The sequence below is a fragment of the Ixodes scapularis genome, unplaced genomic scaffold, assembly GCF_016920785.2.
Source record: "Ixodes scapularis isolate PalLabHiFi unplaced genomic scaffold, ASM1692078v2 PGA_scaffold2__306_contigs__length_199485367, whole genome shotgun sequence".
In the NCBI taxonomy this organism is placed as follows: domain Eukaryota; kingdom Metazoa; phylum Arthropoda; class Arachnida; order Ixodida; family Ixodidae; genus Ixodes; species Ixodes scapularis.
The window spans coordinates 138644458-138666171 of record NW_024609857.1 but is presented as its reverse complement, the minus strand read 5'-3'; the positions used below and the strand labels follow the sequence as shown (position 1 = coordinate 138666171).

Genomic DNA, 21714 nt, shown 5'->3' with positions numbered 1-21714 from the left:
AAAAGCTAGATGCACCACTCCCACATACCCAAAACGTAAAGAACACTAGCAGCTAGCTGCACAATTCTCTCGGTGCTGATACCGAAGTGGCTGATACCATCCTCGCTCAAGCGTGTTTTCCGAGAATGCCATCAACTGCGGATGATGAGCCACCGAGCAAGCAGTAAGAGAAAGCCGGAAAAAGTCTTCTTTGATGGTACTAAACAAGACATGTTGACAGCTCGGTGCAAGTCGTGTGAATGTGTTCTTCAAATGCCGACGGGAATAACCACAACTCTTCAAAATCCCATGAAACAGCACTCTTTGTTGATGGAAGAGTACAAAAAAGATGCAGCAAGCACGCCGTCGAAGAGTCGACCAAGACTGGATAATATGCTCCAACAGAGAAAGTAGCCCTTGCCACGGAAGAAAGAAAATGCCCCTCATCAGAACGTGGCAGAGATGGTCGCCTTAGATGTCCAGCCTTACAGCTTTTTGAACACTGGGGGTTGAAGGCACACTCATGAAAAAAGCTTTATCGGGCTACAGTCTACCATCTGGAACAAAATTGTCGCACACCTGTATGACGACAAAAAGAGCAAAGGTAGGGTTCAAGCTGCGAAAAACGCTTGATGATGGAACAAGCACTCTTTCTTTTACGAGCGGTAACTGGTCCTCGCGTGCCATTGAGGACTTTCTAAGCTTTACATGTAATTTTTTCACCTTGAAATTTGCGATGAAAAGGTTCACTTTGAACACGTGACATATGCCGGAGAGTCACACGGCAGTGAACATTGCTGCTTCATTGGAGCAACTTTGCGCCGACTAAGAGATACCGACCGACTGCGTGAAGTGCATTGTGATGAACAATGGCTGCAATATCTAAGCGCTGCCAGGAGGCTGCCATGGTTTGAGCGAGCCTCTTTCATGCATACAATGCAGTTGGCGATCTGCGATGCGAGGACATGTGCCCCAACTATCAACAAACTGCAAGGCAGCAAGATTGATTGTAACAAGCATAGCTCCATGGCGCAGAAACAATTGGACGATCTGCAGCTGCAGCTGAGCAAACGCACTCCATGTTGTGCAGGATGTTGACACAAGATAGAATAGTCAGTACCTCATGTGTTCAAGGCTCCACAAACTCGAACAAGTCATCATTTTTTAACTTGCCACTTCGGACACTACCATATATGGCTTTAACTCTGTGGAGTGGAGAGATGCTGTAGAGTTTGTGGAGGTATTGAAGCCATTGTCTGATGCAACTGTGATCAAAAGGGCTGAAAAGGACCCCTCATTGCCATGTCAAATTCCAATTAATTCTGGAATGCTGCATTGTCCTGAAGGTTGCAGAGGTAACTTAGAGTTTGCTAACAATCTAAAAAGATGTATCAAAACTCGCTTTTCGGAGCGTGACTTTGATGAAGTGGCCAGCCTGGCCATGTTCCTTGACCCTCATTTCAAACCCACAGTTCATCAGGCATCTGGCCATATGATCTGGCTGAAAGACCTTGTGACAAGGGAGCTCCAGACAGCTGACGTGGAACCGAGTGGGGGCAATGCCATGCCAGCATCGTCCTTGTGTTCACCGGTGGCATCCAGTGTGTGAAACGCTTTAAACCATCCCACGCGAAAATCAGTCCACTTCCAGCTGGATTATGGAACTGGAAATGAGGCAGTCCAGCTGGATTCCAGCTGGGTCCAGCTGGACTGCCTCATTTCCAGTTCCATAATCCAGCTGGAAATGGACTGATTTTCGCCTGGGCATCTAGTGATGAACAAGGAGGAGACTCATTTGTCATCTGCCTCAGAGAGGGAAGTTACAGAAAACGCCGAAAAGCCTCTTTTGGACAGCGGCAAGGATCCTCGCGAGGGGTGGCAATGAATTTGGGTGCTTCATGCTCCCGCTTTTTGAGGAAACTCGCCCAGAAGCACTTGGCTCTCCCCGCTACACCAGTCCCGAGTGAAAGGGTCTTTTCGACTGGCGGAAGTGTTGTCCCGGTGCATAGGGGGTGCTTGCTTTCTGAATACGTCGAGCAGTCAATTTGCCTATATGATAATTTGTAATGAGTGCATTACTAGAATTATCTTTAACCTGCTGCAGCCCAGTTAAATGAAGTTCCATTGATTCATCCTAAAAGGGTAATAAAACTTGCTGCTACTTCTTGTTTTGCAATTTTTTATTACTAGACACATATTAGATATTCAATTCAATATTCAAAGTCAGTTTGCTGCCTTATCCGTATTCGATTTGTAATAAGAAATTTCAATATTTGCACACCCCTAGAATTAAGTGTCGTTCCGAAGTAACATGTCTTCATCTTTCTTTCGTGTCGTGTAGCATAGCGTCGATAGATATGCAGTCCCGCGAGTGCAATTGCCGTCAAAAGAAAAAGAAGCTTAGAACTGCTTTTTTTCGCGGACGGCGCTGTTGCTATGGCGGTAACGAGGCCTCTGTGGCCTCGATCATGCAGCGTTGTCAGGTGCCTCCCTTCGACGCCTTTCTTGGGATGCGGGGGCCGCAGCCGCCACAGTGCGCCAAGTTATTATGAAACAAAGAATAGCAAGAGGGACTTTTTTTTTTCCCCGAACGTGAACATCATACAGAGGTCTGTCTGGTTGGGCGTAACAATTAACAAAGGAGATTGGGTTCCCCATCAGAATTCTCAATTAGGGCTTGGTTGCACTTCCTTATTTTTTAATTATTCTTTTTTGTATCGTATCTTTGTTTGGAGGCCGCCACAGGAGTCAAACAAGGCTGGCGTTTGTGAGCATGACTTCCATGAAAACATACCACCCAGCAACGTAACGTGGGTTTCTTATTGCTAAAAAGCGGAAAATCGTCTCGTGAAACCGACACGCTCGTTCCCTGGGCTGTAGCGACCTGTACTCTTCTGCTTGTTCCAGATGGCACTGCAGCGTTGGGACATGGTCCTGGGCTTCCTGCATGACCAGTGGCATCTGCTCCTCCTCATGGGGCTCGTGTGCCAGCTGTGCACTTGGGTGAGCCTCCCACACTCGTTTTCCCGAGTCGGTTGCGGACTTTTGAAAGACAACCTGATTCGTCCTGCCGTTAACTCTGATCAAACCAGAATAGAAGGCTCCTTATCTTTAACCTGGAAGCGACAGAGCGTGCCGCTTCTTAGCAGCCCTTCGGGTTGTCTGTAAAAATGCACTTTTTGAGCTCTAAGCCGAGTTTTATGGTTATAGCGTCACCTAGAAAGAATGAACAACCGGGACAAAGGGCTGCACCTACTCTTCGGGAAAGAGTGCATGTGTTGTTTCTTCTTGTTTGTTTCTTTTTTTTTTCTGTACGCTTGCCATCGAACATGCTCCATTTATTGTATTGTATTGTAACACAGCAAAGTTGATCGCCGACAGTATTGTAGATGTGCTGACCTGTACAGATGGTTCCTTGCCTCACAAATTGGCGAGAGTCGGTGAGCCGATCACTTTCTTAACACTCTCTGTGCAACGCTCGAGGGTGAAAACTTGCGCTTTCGTGTCTATAATCACCATCACCGAGCATGAATATATGTGGAGACTTGCACCTGGCCCCCACTCTTCCTCTTTCCTTATTGGACGCCCGACAGGTCTCGGTTTTACTGGTGTCTGCAGCTGTTTCCACGCTGCACCTTGTGAAGGAATGCTCGTCAAAAACTCTGGCAAAGATTGTGGACATATTAGCATCCTAGAAAATTAAAAATACAAGTTTTAGAAAAAGGCTTTGAAAACAAAACTGGTGGAAGTGTCTTTTCAAAAGCAATTAATAGTTTTAATACTATAAACGTTAAGCTCGTTAGTGTTAATGTTTTTAAGCTGCCAGTCAGAAAAGAAACATCAGTAAAACTAAGGAGCACAATACCTCGAGTCATCAGCCAGTCCCCTCCCCCCGACACCCGAAGCGCATCAGAGAAGTGGGGTGGGCTCTCGGGTACCTAAGTAGAAGTAGTTTGGGCTAAGCCTAAGAAATGCCTATTTGTCTGAACGTCCCTAGCTTGGCTGGACCAGAGATAATGGCGAACTCAAACTCGGGTTAGTTTTCTTCCGTACCCGCATACTTGGGTACGGAACAACGAAACTGTTTCACTACAGTCGCCAACCGATTTTTAATGCAAGAGCATGAACTGTCCCATGGAGCGAGCCGACGTCATCAGTCGTACCGTATGGCAGATAAATTCTCAAAGCTGCGATCTGAGGCCTCCCAGCTTTGAAACTATGCAGAAAGCCATGCAAAACGGCAGTGATATGAAGTCGCCGTGCGTCAGTTTTAATTAGCACCACCCATGGCGCTGCATGCCCGCTCCGGGGCAGAAACGGTCAAGGTGACCAGTGATGCCATTCATTTTTGTTTTAGGGGCGAAGCTCCTTAGGGTCTAGCCTTGTCCATCCATCCATCCATCCGTCCGGCGTCCGTGCTCACATCGATTGCACTGCCTCCGGGATCGGCCCACTTTTAAAAAAAAAACGTACGCCCGCATGGTGGTTCGAACTCAGGACCGCTTGTTTACGAGGCAGACATCTTAACCACTACGCTACACTCCAACGTTGCATGTAGCCGCACAACGTTTATAGACGAGAGGGCGTTGCGGTCAAATGCTCAACTGTGTGTATAACCACGTTCCATACCACACGTTCCCTTTCTGACATGGACCGTTGACTTGAGCGGTGGAGATGCGTTCCCACGGCTTCTAGCAGATCCAAGCTGATCCGCTAGAAAAACCACTGGCTCTGCATTTCACCGACCATAAAGCAGTAATAATGAAGTCGAAACGTAACCCAGAACTCAGCACTACCTATGAGGAATAAAAAAAAAATCAGAACCATCAGCACTACCTATCATCAATAAAATCAGTATCATCAGCAGCACCAGAGCTTCGCCCCAATCAGCATCATTCACCATGTGGAGATGCGGCCTCTTTTTCTTTCTGTTTTTGTTATTGGTTTTGTTTTTGTTTTTTCAGCAAAACAAAGTTTTGGTTATTTCCCACTCTTCTTTTTTTGCTCAAACATCCTTCGACCTTGGGGTCGCAAAAATTGGGGAGGGTTGTGTGAAGAAAAGGAAGTTCCTTTCCCTCCTTTGTTTTTCTTGTGTCATGGACTCCCTCCAAACTCATGATCCATGGCCACGATATTCGGGGAGGATGGGTGTTCGCAGGTCATGAAGTCCGCAGCTAAGGTATTTATAGGAGTGGGCAGTGTCTTGGTGTTTTCTTGGAAGTTGAAGTTTTGCCCAAAAATTGAGCAAGGCGATAACTCGGAGTATTATGCTGATGAATTCTCTTTCTTCCGCTTGTAAGAGGGAGGTCATATGCAGAAGCATAAAGAATTACTTTTTCGAAGTGATGTGCATTGGGAAATAGTTACCGTATTTGCACGAATATAACGCGATTATGAATATAACGCGATAATGTCGTTATGCACTAAAAAAAAACATAGTATTACTATAATTACGCGAGCCGAGGTCGTGTAATTTTACCGCACTCGAAGGCATAGCAAAAGTGGAAAGGCAATGAAAATCAAAGTAATATCAGTAATATCGGACTGCACTCATCCTCACCGCTCAGGCCCTTCCGTTTGCAATCTGCTTGGTCACTACACAGATACACAGTAGCACGGCACTACTTGTCTAATAGTTCTTCTATTAGACAAGCAGCGTTGGGGAGGGGGGGAGAGGGGAGGGGGGAGGGAGTTGTTTGTAGCTAATTTTTAATAAAATTTTGCTGTTGCATGCTTAGAGATCGCCTACCCTGTATTTTTCACCATTTATCTCTTCAGTTTGGGTGAGCGTTCTTACTGAGTTCTATGGTAGTTCTGTGTTCGAAGGAATCAAACCTGCATGCAGTTGATGCTAACCGTGGACAGGCTAGTGTGTTAATTTCGACATAATATCTGAAACATTGTGAATGAGAACGTAGTGTAGGCTTATGCTCCAAAAGTGTGTTTTGTTTGTCCAAAATAGATTTTAGTTGCTCCAAAAAGTGCTACAAAAGGACACAGACCAATCACATCACTGCATGCTGTTCCCATCAAAGTCCTATGCATTTGAATGAGAGAAAGCCCCCTGTAATTCGAATGCATCAAAATGTGCAATGACTAACTCGAACTGCATGCCGCCAAAGGCGACTTCATTAGTCCAGCTACTTACAGCTAGATGGTGCCATTCGCTGCCCACCATATATACCCATCCATGCATTGTGTACTGCCAAGCTCTGCGCATCTGGAATGCGCCGTTGAACTGCTGGACATTTTTGTGCTCATTCAGTTTAGCCTGTTCAGCTTTGGCCTTGGTTTTCTCTTTGTTCTCCAGTTAGTATCCAAAATCCGAGTTCAATACTGTTGTGTCAAATCACGCACAATCCTAGGTTATTTAGTTATTTATGCAATACCCACGGTGCCTAAACAGGCATTACAGTGGATATACACTGTAGACCGCATATAACGTATGTCGCGGGAGTCACGAAAATCCGCACTATAAGCGGTACCGCGTTATAACCAAAACATCAATTTTTCAGGCCAAAATGCATGCCATCAGACAACTTACCTTTGTAAAAGAATTTATTTTATGTTAGATGAAAAATAAAGCTTAGTTTGAGGAAAGTCTTTATTTCACCAGACTAGTACACTTCTCTCTCAAGTGTGTCACACATTTTGAAAGAAATGAGCGACTTTTGCCTGGCGCAGCCTTTTAACGGCGTCGCGGGTTGCGGACGGACGTTGCGAGCGTTCAGGATTGCTAACCTTAATCACTTGTCTCCGGCGATGAAAACGCCTGAAAATTCATATTCTTTATACGGTACGCGCCAGTAACACCTTCAACTTGAGCACAGGCATGAAATGCTCCAAATAAGAAATCCGGGCGATGTTCGAAAACACAAATGCTTAGAAAGCACCACTGTAGTCGATGTAAGCAAACACGACGACACGGGCGTTTCTGCCGTCTTGAGAGTGCCGCCACAACATCGCCGCACGAGTAGGTGGATCTTCCGCTCTAGTACGTGCTAGGTTATCATAGCGACACACAACGAAAATTCACAGTCAAGGATAGCGCTTTTACACGGAACGATAAGCTTCTACCACACTGTCTACGTCGACGATCATACTGACGCCATGTTTGCGGATAGAAGCAGCCGGCCGGCCGGCCCGCGACCAGCATGCAACGCGTGCGAACACTTCTCGACCTGCGATTGGTCTGTCGTTGCAGTTGTTTTCCAACACAGCAGAGGGACGCACGCACGTGAACGACATGTGCGTGCGTCCCTCCGTCGCTATGGCAACTCAAGCCTCTCTCTTCGCTTCTCCCCACTTCTTCGAGCAGCCTCCTTGCCCCACGAGTGCCGCTTGCGGCTCGCGCCGTTATCTAGTGTCGCACAGGGAAGCGTGCTCTCTGCGTCGGTCAGTCGGCGCGGTCGCCGGGCTGTTCCGAAAACCGCACTATAACCAGTATTTCCCTTTGCGCGCCTGCATTTTAAGCGGTATGTAATTACATGGAGTTCTATGGGAGGCGAACCGGTGGTTTATAAAAGCCACATTATACCCGGTCCTGCACTATAAGCGGTTACGTTGTGAGTGGTCTATACCGTACCTACATAACAGCATAGTCAGTCAGACCTTTGCTCCACGGCTATACTGCTAATTCACTATCAGGCAAGAAGTTGACATTGGTGGCTTTTTGACAGGCCTTTGTGTAACGATTGCACGTACTAGAAAAGCATGTGACATAAAAAATGCAGCACTACAGCCTCATTATCTAGAAGTTGTTGAAAGAGTGTGCTCGCATGCACGGTAGAAGAGTGTGCGCATGTCAAGGTAGAAGAGATCAAGCACATGCTTCAAAGGAAATTGGCAGACTTGAAATAGCGAGGTCAAAGCTGGGGCGTGCGACCTCAAGAGATGCGACCTGAAATGTGCACTGAGGCCCTCCGCGCAAGATCGCCGTGAAGCGACACACAATACATTCTGCGTCACTCTTGCCTTGCAAAGAATGGTGAGGGAAAAGATATAAATATCTTTAATCATAAGCTCCCTCCACGGGCGGGTTGCTGAAAAAAAGTTGCCGGCGTTGCAACAGCCCAGGCGAGGGCGGGGCTTTTAAATCTTGCTCCCTGGGGCGTCGCCTATTGCAGAGGGCTTCCGAGGCGCAGTGGCAGCACCAGCGCGAGCGGCGGGAGTCTGCGCACGTGGGCGAGGGCATGGCCTGGTCCTTCTACTTCGGCTACATCAGGCTGCTGCAGGACCCCGTGCCTGCGGGCAGGGGACGCAACGCCGAGCCCTACTGTGAGTGCTGGTGGCGATCACCTCACACTTGTGCTCTTTTACTATACTTCGTTTCAGCTTCCATCCGAGCGCAGCCAAAGCTACGTGTGGCCGGAGCCAATCACACACCGCCAATTGGTCACGCGATCTTGCCTGCACTTTTGTATCACTCCGCTGCGCCGCTGGTCGTCCGCACCGCTCGCGCTCGCCGGGTATTTCGTCTGCTACAGATGTATCAACGGTATCGTCTGCTACAGGTTTAAAAAGTGCCCTTTCACGTTATGAAATGTAGTCACAGGGGATGTCAGTACGTGGGCTGGCCGCTGGCGTCTGTGTCCGAGCTTTCCGCCTGTCTGGCATTTCGGCATAGTTTCGAGATGTAAGTACACATTGCAAGGTGCCCAATGACCCGGCTGTTGATGTTTCCTTGTAATGTTTGGATATACGAGGGCTCGAGGCGCAATCCTTTCTACCAGCTTCTCGGCGTTCAATGTGATCGGCAGGTAAAGGGGTGCCCTGATTTCGCCGCGTATCAGTGAATTGTAGTGGCCCGGACGCTTTTCTTGTTTACAACGCAGTCGCGGTACGACGCGGCCGAAGTCTCCTGCCGAATTTAAAAGTAGACATTCATCACGACCGCTCATGCCTGACGCCCAAACGTGCCTTTGCGAAAGAACTTTCTGAAGCGACTCGGTGAGGAAAGCAGCGAAGCACATGATTCGGCCATTATGGGAACGAAATCACACCGAAGAACCAAGCGTTGCAGCCGCGTTGCCAGCGGATGTACGCGTTTTCACCAAACCACGTGCATTTACATATATTAATAAAAACATAAACTTCAGATATTTAATTCCTTTCGTTGCACATCATTCTCAGCAGTACACATCTGGAATGTTGTGCAATGTTTACGCACACAACAGTTATTTTAAAAATATTACTTTTGTGAACTACTTTGTGGTTTGTAGGAATGCTCTTCTTAAAGTCGTGAACCGTCCCTCAGCCTTTGGCTGCGCTCGGACGGAAGCTGAAATGAAGTTTAAAGACGGACGTGTAAGGAGGCCCGCTTAGAATGGAAGGTGTGTTGCCTCGTGTGAGTTGAAAGACGGCGCTCTGCGGCCAGACAAACGTGCCGAACGAAGGAATGGGACGTCCTACTGCGTCGGAGGTTGGAACAGGACCCGACTATTCTGGGGTTGTATATGATCTAAAGCATGAAGGGGTGCGGATCCAAACTTGGTCGTTGGGTGATAACGTCCATTCGCATGGTGTTGTCCACGCTGCTTGTGGGGGGTCTGCCCCGTGGCCCTGCTTCGTCGCTGTCTCCTTTTTCGGAGGGACCGCTTTAGATGGCCAACATATCTGGCACTAATCTTTGGTCATATTTCATCTTTCTTGACAATCGTGTTTTGAATATTGGTAGTATGTGGCATAATAAGCCATGAAAACATACAAGGGCACAATGTCAATTTGTTCTGATGGGTGGAGGCATGTTGAGCTGCCCTTCATTAGTGGTGCTCGAACAACTCCCCGGACTGCACTTTTTACTCCAAAAAAGCAGTATCTTCCGCCAACAGTGTGCGAAGAAATGAAGGCGATAGCTGAGCAGGGTCCTCCAATGTGAGTGGAGTGGTGCTAACAAGTACCTTAGGACGGAGGTGCGACGTGGTTAATAGTCATAGCCGTCGTGGTTGGCATCGTGGATGCCACTGACAAGTGCCACCAGTGGTCCGTGAAGTGAGTTGGTAAGTGCGGTGTAAGTTTCTAGAACTATCCAACATTATGCGTGGCACCTGGATACTGCCAGAGGGATTTCGCATAACACGGATAACGTTTAAAAACAAGTCTTTCAAGCAGCCGACACAATGATTCGCCCTTTCTTGCACAATTCTCGGCAGGACGCCATGGCTGCACGGCACTGCAGGCGGAGAATCCTGAGCCCCCTCTCCTCACGGCAAAAGGAGAAAGAAAAAAAGTTTCTCCAGTTTTCGCGTGCACGGCGACGACATGGTACAAATGTACAAGGATGAAATCTCTGCCAAATGTTGCCCATACAGCTATCGCTTTAAAAGTTAATTTGAGCATTCTGCATATAGGAGCAGCACTTATGTATTTCTGGAGGGTTGTCACAGGCTCTTTGGTTTTTTTGTGTGGCAAGGAATTATCTATTTGGATTAAAACTTATTATCTATTCCCTGGGATGCCTCTGTTGCAACTGTAACTCTAGTGGAGCATTTTTGTAAGAGTATAGATTTTGTTGCGAGTAATTTTATGAATGGATCCAATGCTGACTTTCATTGTGACTAAAGACGATCACTAACTTTCTTGTTGATGGCTTTCGCTGTTTTTATTTTCTCTGAAGTAAGGCCATTTATGTTGACTAAAAAATTCCTAGGACACCTAAGCACTTCTTATGAGTTGTGAATGTGAAAGCATTAATGCCGAATTGAACGCCGCCAGAAGCGGCAGCAGTGCCGACAGGGTGTGCGGCAGTGCACCACGCGGACCGCCCTGGCTCGCTGGTGACTGCTGCGCCGCTGGGTGACGCATGGCGGGAGTGCGAAGCTCAGCGCGTGACATCACGCTCTCCCACTGCGCAGGCGCAGCACCCTTGCCTCCTCCACGGCTTCAGAGACGATGCTTCTGGGTTGCTACGCTTAATATTGTGTTTTCTTTCACCTTGAGTGCCCCACTGGCTTCCGTGACAAAGCATCTGCATTGCTGTGCTTTTGGCCAATGGGTACTTTTGGGTGCAGTTTCGCTCCACCAATGGGAATTTAGCTACCGCTTTGCTCAGCCAGTGGCAATTTAGCTGCCGTTGTTTGCTGCTACAGACGGAATTTAGGTGCCGTTTCTCGCAGTCACAGACGACGCCGGCTTCGCTCCATGGGACAGTTAATGCTTTCACATTCAAACAGTGGCATCAAGACAGTAAATACTAGATATTAAAAACTCACTTGTGGTAGGTTGTTTTTTTTCCTTTTTTCCCTCGGGAATATTTATTGCTGCATTTTGATTGCACCTGAGAAGAGAAATGCCCTTGGGGGTAAGGCAGTATTTTCCTCGAGTGCATTCAGTTTGAGACTATAACTAGCATTCCTTGAACCTGGAAGACAGCAGCTGTTGGGAACCCCACACACAGTAGAACCTTGTTTATTTGTCTTTTACGGGACTGCAATGAAGACGTGTATGATCTAGGCAAACGTAACAGCCAATAATCCTCCCAAATCTATTTTTTTTTACTTGGACTTCTGCAGCTGTAGAGATCTGCGGCCTTTATTCATATACCAGTAAAACTTTTTGTCGTAAGTGTAATTTAAATTGAGACGCCCACCCATTCGCTCCATATGTGTCACTATGGCACCATTGTCTTTCGTGCCATCAGCACCTCCTGTGGTTGGTTTAAAAACTAATGGTATTTTCCCATGTGGAAGTGGCGGGTTACGGGAGTGTGGGAGTTGCCATGCGGTTCATTTTTGCGAGTTAACATGATAAATGACACTGTAATATATTCTGAAGCAAATAGTTTCAGGCTAGGAAAGATGTGTTATGCTGGTAACCACCTCTTTTCTGTGGAAAAGGGGATGATTCACGCTGCAGCAACCAGCGGGTTGGCAAAGTCGTGCTGAAATGTTTCACGCAGATGAATCTACGAGAACCGTTTCCATTGTTTGTTTGTTTTCTTTTATTCGTGATGTTTTACCCAAAGAATATTTTACACCACATCGGCCCAGTAAGTTGTTCAGTTTTCGACCCTTTCTTTCTCTTCGCTGCACCTTCCACATGAAAGATGATGTGTCTGCAGAGTTCCGAATCTCGTTGCGGCGACTGACGAGGGACAGCTCAAATGATATAGGGAAACTCCCTAAACTGGGCACTAATCGCCCTCGCAAGGCCAACATGCATGACTAGCACAAGGCGGGATTGCGCTGGCGATTCCATCAACTACTACGCCCTGAACCTGGGTAGCATATAACTGCGGTCGTCATCGACGAACCAAATAGAATCAACAAGCTTCTTGATTTCTTTAACAAATCAAAGAGCATGAAGCACACAAATCATGCTTCTTGATTTGTGTAACAAATGCGAACAATACAAAAAAGTGTTTAAAATGTATTCATATAAAAAAGGTCAGCAGGAAAAGAATATACACATTCCACATATTTCGGGGGTTTCAAGACCAATATCAGGGGCTTATATTTTCTGGTGTAAAGTGCCGCAGCCATGTTAACCGTCGTGCCGTCAGGTAGCCCTTCTTTTTTTTATATTTGGAAAGACTGGTGATTTAGGTGAGGCTCATTTTGTTCCCCGTAAAGTAGGCACTTCGGGACTTAGTTACTCCGTTCAGGGACTGCCACTAGGACTTTGTACGAAGACAGTGGCTGGTGCCAGCTAGAGTAGCTTCGCTCTAATGCCATCCACAGGCAAATCTGGATCGTGGGAGCTCGATAAAAATTACAGGAAGATCCATTGGTGGATTCTTAGGGAATGCCTTAGCATGACTTTTGGGAAACGCCACACATGTCCAACTTTGGGAATCACTAACACTGACCCCTTCAATTTTTTGTTTTGGCTTTCGGCCTTCTCTTTTGCTTCCTCTATGTTTTGCTGCCTCTTTTTGGCCCAAGGGTCATGCTAACGCATACCCTAAGAATCTACCAATAGATCTTCCTGTAATTTTGTTCACCTCTTTTTTGTAGTTAGCCTGTCAGAGTATGTCGACGCCCTTTGATAGGGTCATTCATATTACTCGTAGAACGAACAACATTTATACCACTCATGGAAGAAACCGCATCCGTATCACTGGTGGAGGGAACCACATCCAATGGTTAACTGCACACACAAGCATCAGAGCCCACGCACTGCTACTACGGAAATCCAGAGTGAAAAACAACCGGCAACGGCAGAGCGGCAACTGATCATGCCCGCACTCCACCGCGCCGTGGCGCGTCCCTCTCTCTGGTTCTGCGCCAGCTGTGTGCATGACTTTGACAAAAACACGGCAGTGTCTGTCAGTTTGTCAGCGCTGGGAAGAGGGGAAGAGATTGATTTATGCTGACGTCAGCGCTTCGGATTAATGGGAGCGTCGCACGCGTCACCCTTTCCCCCTCCTTCTCCCTCTCTCCCCGGCACTGGCAAACGAAAGACACCTTCGGGTTTTTGTTAAAACAAGCGCTCTAATGCTGACACATTTTAAAGAAAAGTACACAGCACGAACGAAGCTCACATGTCTGGTCATATCGTGGTACCGCTGCGATTCATTGCAGTCGATGCTGCACCGGCTCCACTTTCTATGGCTTGTCCGGAAATCGCTAGAATTCCAGAAAGGATAGTTTCTCAGCTTTATTCATTCAGACGTTTGGGCAGTCGTAAATGCAAGAAAAAAGTCCGCGGTTATTTTTTTTGTTTGCAATGCTGGGACAACATAACGAGGCTTACAAAACGCTGGCTCACCCACTGAAAGTGAGCGTCAGGAAGATACGATAGTTCCTATTTTGACCACCAGATGGCGCCACATATTTTTTAAAATTCAAGCGCACGTAGCGTACAATGACATTCCCAGAATGTGGAGCTACGAGAGTGATAAAAATGTCCGAGCCTATAGAGCTACCTCAAGTGCTCTCCCAGCTCAACAGAGGCTCTTAGCACGCCGCTGCGAAGCGGGGAAGCTCCATGTGTGCACTTCAGTGTGAAATAGCATCAGTGAAAGGGTGGAAAAGATAAGGTGACAAATTGGGCCAATTCGTAGACATTCTACATGATGGGGTGAAGGATTCATAGAATGCAGACAAAGGGAAGACACAAACGCAACAAGGTACTGCTGTACTTGCAACTAAAGTTTAAGGGGAGGTGCGGGTTGGAAAGCGGCCATATTGTGTCAAAAATTTGATTTATGATTTTGTGTGTTTCATTATCTTTAAATTTTCATATTTTATTTTAAAGAAATAAGGGCTGCATATGGCGGTGAAGTTACTCAAATACGCATTTGACGACCTCTTGGCGTTTGGAAAGGCATATGAGCCATGCTCACGTGCGCCGTTCTTCAAATTGTAACGTCGCCTGTCATCACAATTATTTTTTAGAAGTATGCCTAGCCGTCTCTTCTCCATCGGAATTTTTTGTAGCTTCAATTTCTCACAAAAAAAATAAGCAGAAATTATTTTTTCCTGTGCGAAGGAGTGTCTCATAAGCAGCTATAGTAATATTCAAACTTTTTTTTTTTTTTGTAAGTTTGAGGCACTTTCGCAGTTTGCATTCAAGAAAATTTATTCTTAATAAAGTCCTATCAGATTTAAATATGGCGTGTATAAGCTTTAAGATATGTAGAATGTAACTATCAAGATTTAACTAGAGTGAATATTTTTTTTATTGTTAAAACTTAAGAAACTTTTGTCAGCCCCTAGAAAACGGAGCTTTTGCATTAACGTAACAGCTTGGGCGAGTTGGTTGCTCATATTAAGGGGGAACACTGGTCTTGGAGCTTTTTTTCTTATTCTGTGACCAAACCCATTGAAACTGCATAAGCTTGTTCAGCTTTTTGTGCTGATTTCATATATCTGGTCGTTTTCTCAGTCAGGAGAATTGTCCTCAAGGTAATTAAAACTTGCCTGCCTTTGTTTGAAGGAACGATAGGAAAAAAACTGCTCAACAAAATATCCTTTTTAACGCATGGCTAGATACTAGAAAGTGTAGAGCATACAATGTTGGAAGTACTTTTAAGATAAACCCACTATTAGTGATTTTACCACACATTGAAGTTCAGTCCTCAATGCATGGCTAACAAATAGTAAAACAAAAGATCAAATAGAAAATTTTCTAGACTTTTATGAGAAAATCTGCTGTCAACATTGTATGCTTCACACATTTAACTACACATCTCAGGAAAGGTTATATTTCTATCTGCTCTGGATGCTGAGATATCCCTCCTGCAAATTTTTCACGAGTCCAAAAATTGTGTCTTGTGAAAGCAATGTTTTAGAGTCAACTTCAACGCACATTCAACCCGCATAGACATTATTAGTTGATTTATAGCCCAAATATTCACCCACAAAATTAGAAGCCTGGTAAATTCAGAAGAACAACAGCCATCGCCATTTTCAAAAGAATACAGTTTTAGGACGTTTTTGGCTCCTGGGACCCATGTCCCCCCTTAACACACACTACAGCGCACGCTGCAAACATACACTCACACCGTACACTCACTCCTTACACGCGAAAAAGAAAGGAAAAATTCAAACAAATGGCACTGATTGACAACTCGTTTTTTATATACTTTGTCTTCTTCTACGTCTGGAACTACGGAATTTCCCAAATCACGCGCATTAATCTTCTAGATGCCAAGAAAATTTTTCTCTTTTTCTGTGAGGTTCGAAGATACAACACAATTTTCATAATTCCTGACGATGTGTTTGGCTTCAATAATATCTCTAGTTAATTGATTACTGTGCCGACCTAAAATTGTACAACATGGCAGGGGAACCTCACACCCACAATCACAACAGTGTATGCCCAGGTAGCCAGTGTTAGATCTGGTGCCATTGTTTTTGTGTTCACGGAGCCTATTATTAAGGCATTGTCCAGTCTGCCCTATGTACATTTTCCTGCACGAAAGGGGAAACGAATACGTGCACCACTTCCTCTGCGCACTCGACGAAGCTGTTATGATGTTTCTTGGTACAGCTTACCTTTCGGTGGGAATAAGGTGAGTTCACAATTGTTTGCACAGGTTGGCAAGCTTATTAGGAGCAGAGAAGACAATGTCGATGTTGAACTTATTAGCGATTTTTTTGATGCCATGAGAGAACCTGTGTATGTAGGGCAGAACGTCTGGTCTCATGGTTGTCTCTGGCTCTTGGTGTGACAGATGTTCCTTTATTTTTGGTTTTCAGGATGCTCTCTGCAATCAATGTTAATAAGGAGATAGGATATCCGGCAGATGTTAATCTTGAAATTTGTGCATGAACGCTTACTGACATGGAGTGCATGCAAGGTTTTTTTGAAGAGAGTTGTTTAGACATAATTTTACAATACCTCTTTTTACCAGATTAAAATGTGCTGAATTGAAAGAAAGAATCGGTTTTTTACCCCTTGGTTCATATGTCCAGCATATGCCGCTCCCGGAGTGATAATGAGCGGAAGTAGAAGACAGTGTACGGTAGCCTTCAAGAAGAAGGCAATTGCCTATGCAGAGATCCACAAGAATCTTGCAGCGCAGCGAGAGTTCGGTGTATCGGAGAAGTGCATATGCAGCATGGTGACGCCAGAGACAAAAACTGGCAGCATGCAGCAAGGAAAGCTTCATTTCGTGGAAGAACTGCAGTGTGCCCCAAATTGGAAACAAAGGTGGCAAATTTCATTCGGAATCTGTGCACCAGGTCGCCACCTGTGACGTTAAAGTGAATCTGTACGAAAGCCGTCGAGGTCGCTCGTGCCTCCAGGCTCTTGAGTGTGCTCTTCAAAGGGGTGTTTTTGTCCCTTTGAATTGTGTTAGTGAACTCGTCGTCGGATGAAGGTTCTGAGGAACCTGAGTAGTAACGCTATTGCACTTCCTGCTTTATTGCGTGCGAAGCAATTAAATAAATGTGCCGTGTTTCCTCGTCCTTCCGTATGCTTGGTTAAATTTGTTACCAAGGTAAGGTTGCATTTTCCTGCCAGAAAAACTTTTCTTTGCTTTTTGCAACTTGTAAATTAGGGGGTCGCCCTATATTCCAGTTTGACCTACAGGGTGATTCAAGGAGAGACCAGGCTCTTTAAATCAACCGCAAAATTCGTTTTTTTAACCCATCGTGCTACTACTTTGTGCAGCGTTGCCCACAGATGGTGCATTTTTTTTTGTAAAATTAGCAAAGAGCGAACTTACCTGAGGAAAAATTAAAGAAAGAAAAAGGCTTAGCTCCTATGGAAACGCAGCGATGACACCGGTCTTCAAACAACATGGAGCCGTTTCGCACGGGAGACAAGAGATGGCGCAACAAACGCCGTTAACGAACGAGCATACGGCGCCGAGAACCGGCGTGTTTAGCAGACAATCTTTTCAACTCAAAAGCGGCGCGCATTCCGCAGGCGGCGACAGTCGCAGAAACAAAAACAGGCGCGGTAACAACAAGGAACTGCAGTTCCTTGTCTGCTAAAGACACCGGCTCTCGGCGTCGTATGCTCGTTCGTTGGTGGCAGATTGTGTCGCGACCGCTTGCGCCATCTCGTCTCCCGTGCGAAACGGCGCCGTGTTGTTTGAAACATCTGTATTGACAGCCGAGGGACCTGTCCCGGTCTTGGTAATAGCGCAATAAAGCGGTGCAGTAGTCTATAGACGTTGTTACGCAACACTAGACAACCCAAATCTTTTAAAGTAGTACCGAGCGGCCGAGGAAGTTTGCGAGGTCATGGAACCCCGAGGGTACTTGAGGAACCCCCAGGCACTTAGGAAGCTAGTTTGGGAGCCCACGGTCTACTTTTTTACCGTCGGCCTCCTTGCAGCGCTGCGTGAGCGCATCAGCAAGTACGAAGACGACCACGGCGTGAAGCTGGCGGTGAAGAAGCTGTTCATCCTGCTGCCCTCGTCGTGCTACATCGATCCGCTGCTGGGGAGCGGGCAGGACGAGGACCTGGAGCCAACTACCTCCATCGAGGACGTCAACATACCCCGGGCGGGCACCAAGGAGCGCATCTTCATCAACACTGTCTACAAGATCAGGAACGGCGACGGGGAACCGGTACGTGCAAAGATCTCGCAGCGCCGTCAGTTGCTTCCCAGGCGCGTCGCCGTGTCGCGGCTCGGGGCGCTCGGATCGAGGTCTCGTGCCACGCCAGTCTGGGATTTTGTGCCGAATCCCCGACCCAGACCATTTCTATCGCGACGAGCCTCGTACTGGCATGCAGTCATGTATTGCCGCTGCGTGGTGCGTGTTGGAGACCCCAGGCTTGCAGTGGTACTGCACTGGGTAAATTTCTTGCCTAGAGCGGAGACACCAGACACCCACCGAGGCTGACTGACGTCGCGCTGTCCGAACAAGAACGCAATATGTTGGACCTTTTTCCAGTAACAAGCGCCGTCTGCGGAGTTGTCTTCAATCTACAAATGAAGGGTAGCCCAACTTGCCTCCGCTTGTCAGAATGCGTTGGCATCGTGCCATTGCATTGACCTTTGTTGCCTTTTATGCCCTATACTAGCGCATACTCAAGCAAGAATGGACAAAAAAGATGAGATACATGCAAAGACAGGTGCTGAGTGTAATAATAATAATAATAATTATAATAGCTTTATTCACTATACAAGTATGGTGGGAGCTGAGGAAAAAATCTGTACAAGCAGCTTGACTGGCCCTCAGCCCCCCACAGGTGCACAGCATTGACGAAATCATACACACGAATGTAAATAATGCAAAGTACAAAGTGTACAATACAAAGTACAAATATGTTGGTCGACCAAAACTGCCCTGCAAAAATGGCAACAGCTGGAAGTAGGGCCAGGAGAGGGGGTTTACGCATGCACAGGAGGCTATTGGAAAAGGTCCATTACTTATGTGTCTCTCTCTCTCTCTCTTTCTCTCCCCTTTAGCTGTTTTCACACCGGAGAGGCTGAAAATCGACGTTGATTCAGACTGCCCAAGGGTGGAAAAATAAATTTACCGTAAAGTTCCGAGAGAATGCCCGCCCCTGAGAGATCACCCATCCCGTTTTTCTGGCTAAATATCTGCAACATAAAAATTCCGAAACATTGCCCACCCCCGATTCCCATCAGATGTCATGCGACATCTAATGGGAATCGCATCAAACGTGCAATTTGCTGTACCAGCATGTTTGACAAGCGAGGTAATAGTGGGTTCCCGCGTTTTTGTCCACGATTTGCACGCCGTGCGACATCGGCTCCCGTAACACGCGAGTTGTTCCTGCTTGTACGTTGCACCATGAAATGCGAATCTGCTACGTCCGCAATCAGCGGTATCCGTTCCCGTGACATAAAGTTTGTAGCAGATTGCCGTGTTTATGTCCGCGATTTGCGCACTCGATCTCGATTCCACGCGGGTTGGTCCCGCGTGTATATTGCTTCTTGAAATACGACTCTGCTGTGTTCGCAGTATTTGCCCCTGTAACATACAAGTCTCTAGAGGATTCCCACATTTTTGTTTGCAATCTGCGGTATCAGTTCCCGCGTCACATGGTAGGCTGCCGGTACCAGGGTGTTTATCAATAATTTTTTTATAAAGTTTTGCTGTGGCACCCTTAGAGATAGCCCACCCTATGCTTTTTAACATTTATCTCTTCATTTTGGGTGTATGATGTAGATATATCTAAATCTTGCGGGCAAAGTCAGAAGATGCAGAACGTGCAGTGTGTTTCGAGCTCCACTGGGCGTCTATTACGAGCATTCCCGAGCTTGGATGTCCCGCTAAATTCTGTAATGCATTCCTCCAATTTGACTGAGGAAATTCTTCGTGCTAAATTCAAAGAGACTCAAATCCACTAAACTTTGAACGTTACATTTTCGCATTATGTTTCCTACACTTTTTTGGGACAGTTCTTTATGCAAACCCAGCCCTAGATGCATTCTGTATAAAAATAAGTGACTGTGTATTCTATGTTTCTTTTGTATTTAAAGAATCGTATCGGCCATATAACATTTCGAAATTGTCTCTTGTGTATTCTTTCTTTCAAATGCATCGTGATTGAATGAGAATTGTATCCTGTATTCTTGCCGCCATTGTAATCCTATTGTTTTATTTACTTATTTTTAGGCCGCTAAAATGCCTGTCCTGCTATTGTCTGTGGGAAGTAAACATCTTTGAGGTACCTTTGTGCTGTTGAACTGAAAGGGTGCAAAAGCGCGGCCAGGGACCCTGTATTTCTTTTTTGCCCCCTCCGCTGATTACATCTGCAAAACAAATAAATAACAATAAATAAATAAATAAATATAGGTGACTTTGGTTAAAGGGGCCCTGCAATGGCTTTTTGACTGGTTTTTAATTTGCACTGAAGCTGAGCGTACTGAACGTAGTAACTTCATCCAACTTTTCTTTTCTCAAATTTCGCTTTATTTTAAAAGTTATAGGCAAATTAGAATTACAAAAACAAGCAAAAAATAACCTCCTTCATGACGTCGTAGGTCCTGCCTTGAGTGGCCTTGAACTAGAGGAGGAGTAGTGAGATCATCGAGCGCACACGGCTGCTGCACTCTGTGTCGACGGCTCGAGAGGGCGCCACTAAAGCACGTGTTGGATAGGCTGTATGAAGCGGGCGGCCAGGGCAGCTCGTATTGCATTTGCAGCACGACTAAACACTAATTCGGCAAAACATTTCATTGGCCACAAACGACAGCAAACACGGAGTAAAGATTAGTTCAGATCGGGAGCCACTTCGCGCTGACGCACCGCCAAATGGCCAAATCGCCAACAGGACCCGCGCCGAAGGCCTTCGGAACGCTCGGAACCGGTCGGATTCTTGAGCCGGTATACGACCACAGCGCCGCCGCGTACATCCCGGACCTTTCTACGCTCCTCGTTTGTCGTAGCCTCATCCCACTAGCCTTTTCTAGTATGCGCCGTCTTTTTCCGCCGCTTCGTGGCGGGTATGTCGACGGGTCATTTGTCGTTTCCGTACTTTCTGAACTGCATTTGTTTCTTTTCTGATCTAAATAGTGAACAAAAACTACTTTCATATATTATTGAAACGGTTCGCGACACTTATATTTTGTATCTCGACTAAAAAAAAGCTCTTAGCGGCTTTGACCAGTGGCAAGCCCAGGACCAAAGACGTCGCATTTTGCGCGCTTTCGGTACCGCGGGTCGCCCTCGTCGGTGGAGGAGGTTTCCGCGTCGTCCGGTTAAAATATGACGCACTGATATTTAGTTACTCTATCCGTGCCCGCTGGCTTGCCCCAACTTCAAGAGACGTGGAAACCGCAAAAAAGGTAGACGCTTAAATATGATTGCAGGGCCCCTTTAAGGGGGGACATAAGCCTAAATTTTTAATTTTTTTTTTTTAAATTCATTTTTTGATTTTGACGTTTTCAGTCTTAGAAACTAATTATACACCCTTACGCCAAATTTGATAGCCATATGCCAAACATTTACGTTGATATAAAATATTTTCAACACATTGTGAGGCAGTAACAAAGTAAAGTAGTTCAATGTTTAAATGCATTTTTCTCAGTTCCACTTTTTGCTGCAAATTTCCTACGAAGGAATCTTTTGTTCGAAGGTGAAAGTATTCTGATACCACAGTCAACATGTCTCTGAACTGAAATTTACTGGGGAATTGGGCTATCTACTTTGTTTTGTTTTAAGTTGAAGTCCTCATTGAGAAAAAGCTAAGTTTTCAAAAATTGACATAGGACAGATATGCATCTCACATTTTGAGGTAATAACTCGTCCTGAAATATTTACATTTAAGTTATTAAAACTAGGTAGCCCGAGGTCCCATATTCCCCACCTTATATTCAAGCAGTCAAAACAGTGCTTAATAGCTTCATTTGCATATCATAGA

General features: G+C 46.0%; 1 protein-coding gene across 1 annotated transcript in view; it reads left to right on the top strand.

Annotated features, from left to right (window-relative positions):
* LOC8029826 (stimulator of interferon genes protein) overlaps positions 1–21714 on the top strand; it is a 55883-nt gene that overhangs the window by 21264 nt on the left and 12905 nt on the right. The window contains exons 4-6 of the mRNA XM_029978015.3: positions 2887–2982; positions 8106–8256; positions 17710–17945. Coding sequence (XP_029833875.2) covers positions 2887–2982; positions 8106–8256; positions 17710–17945 — 483 coding nt within the window. The remainder of the gene's footprint in view (positions 1–2886; positions 2983–8105; positions 8257–17709; positions 17946–21714) is intronic.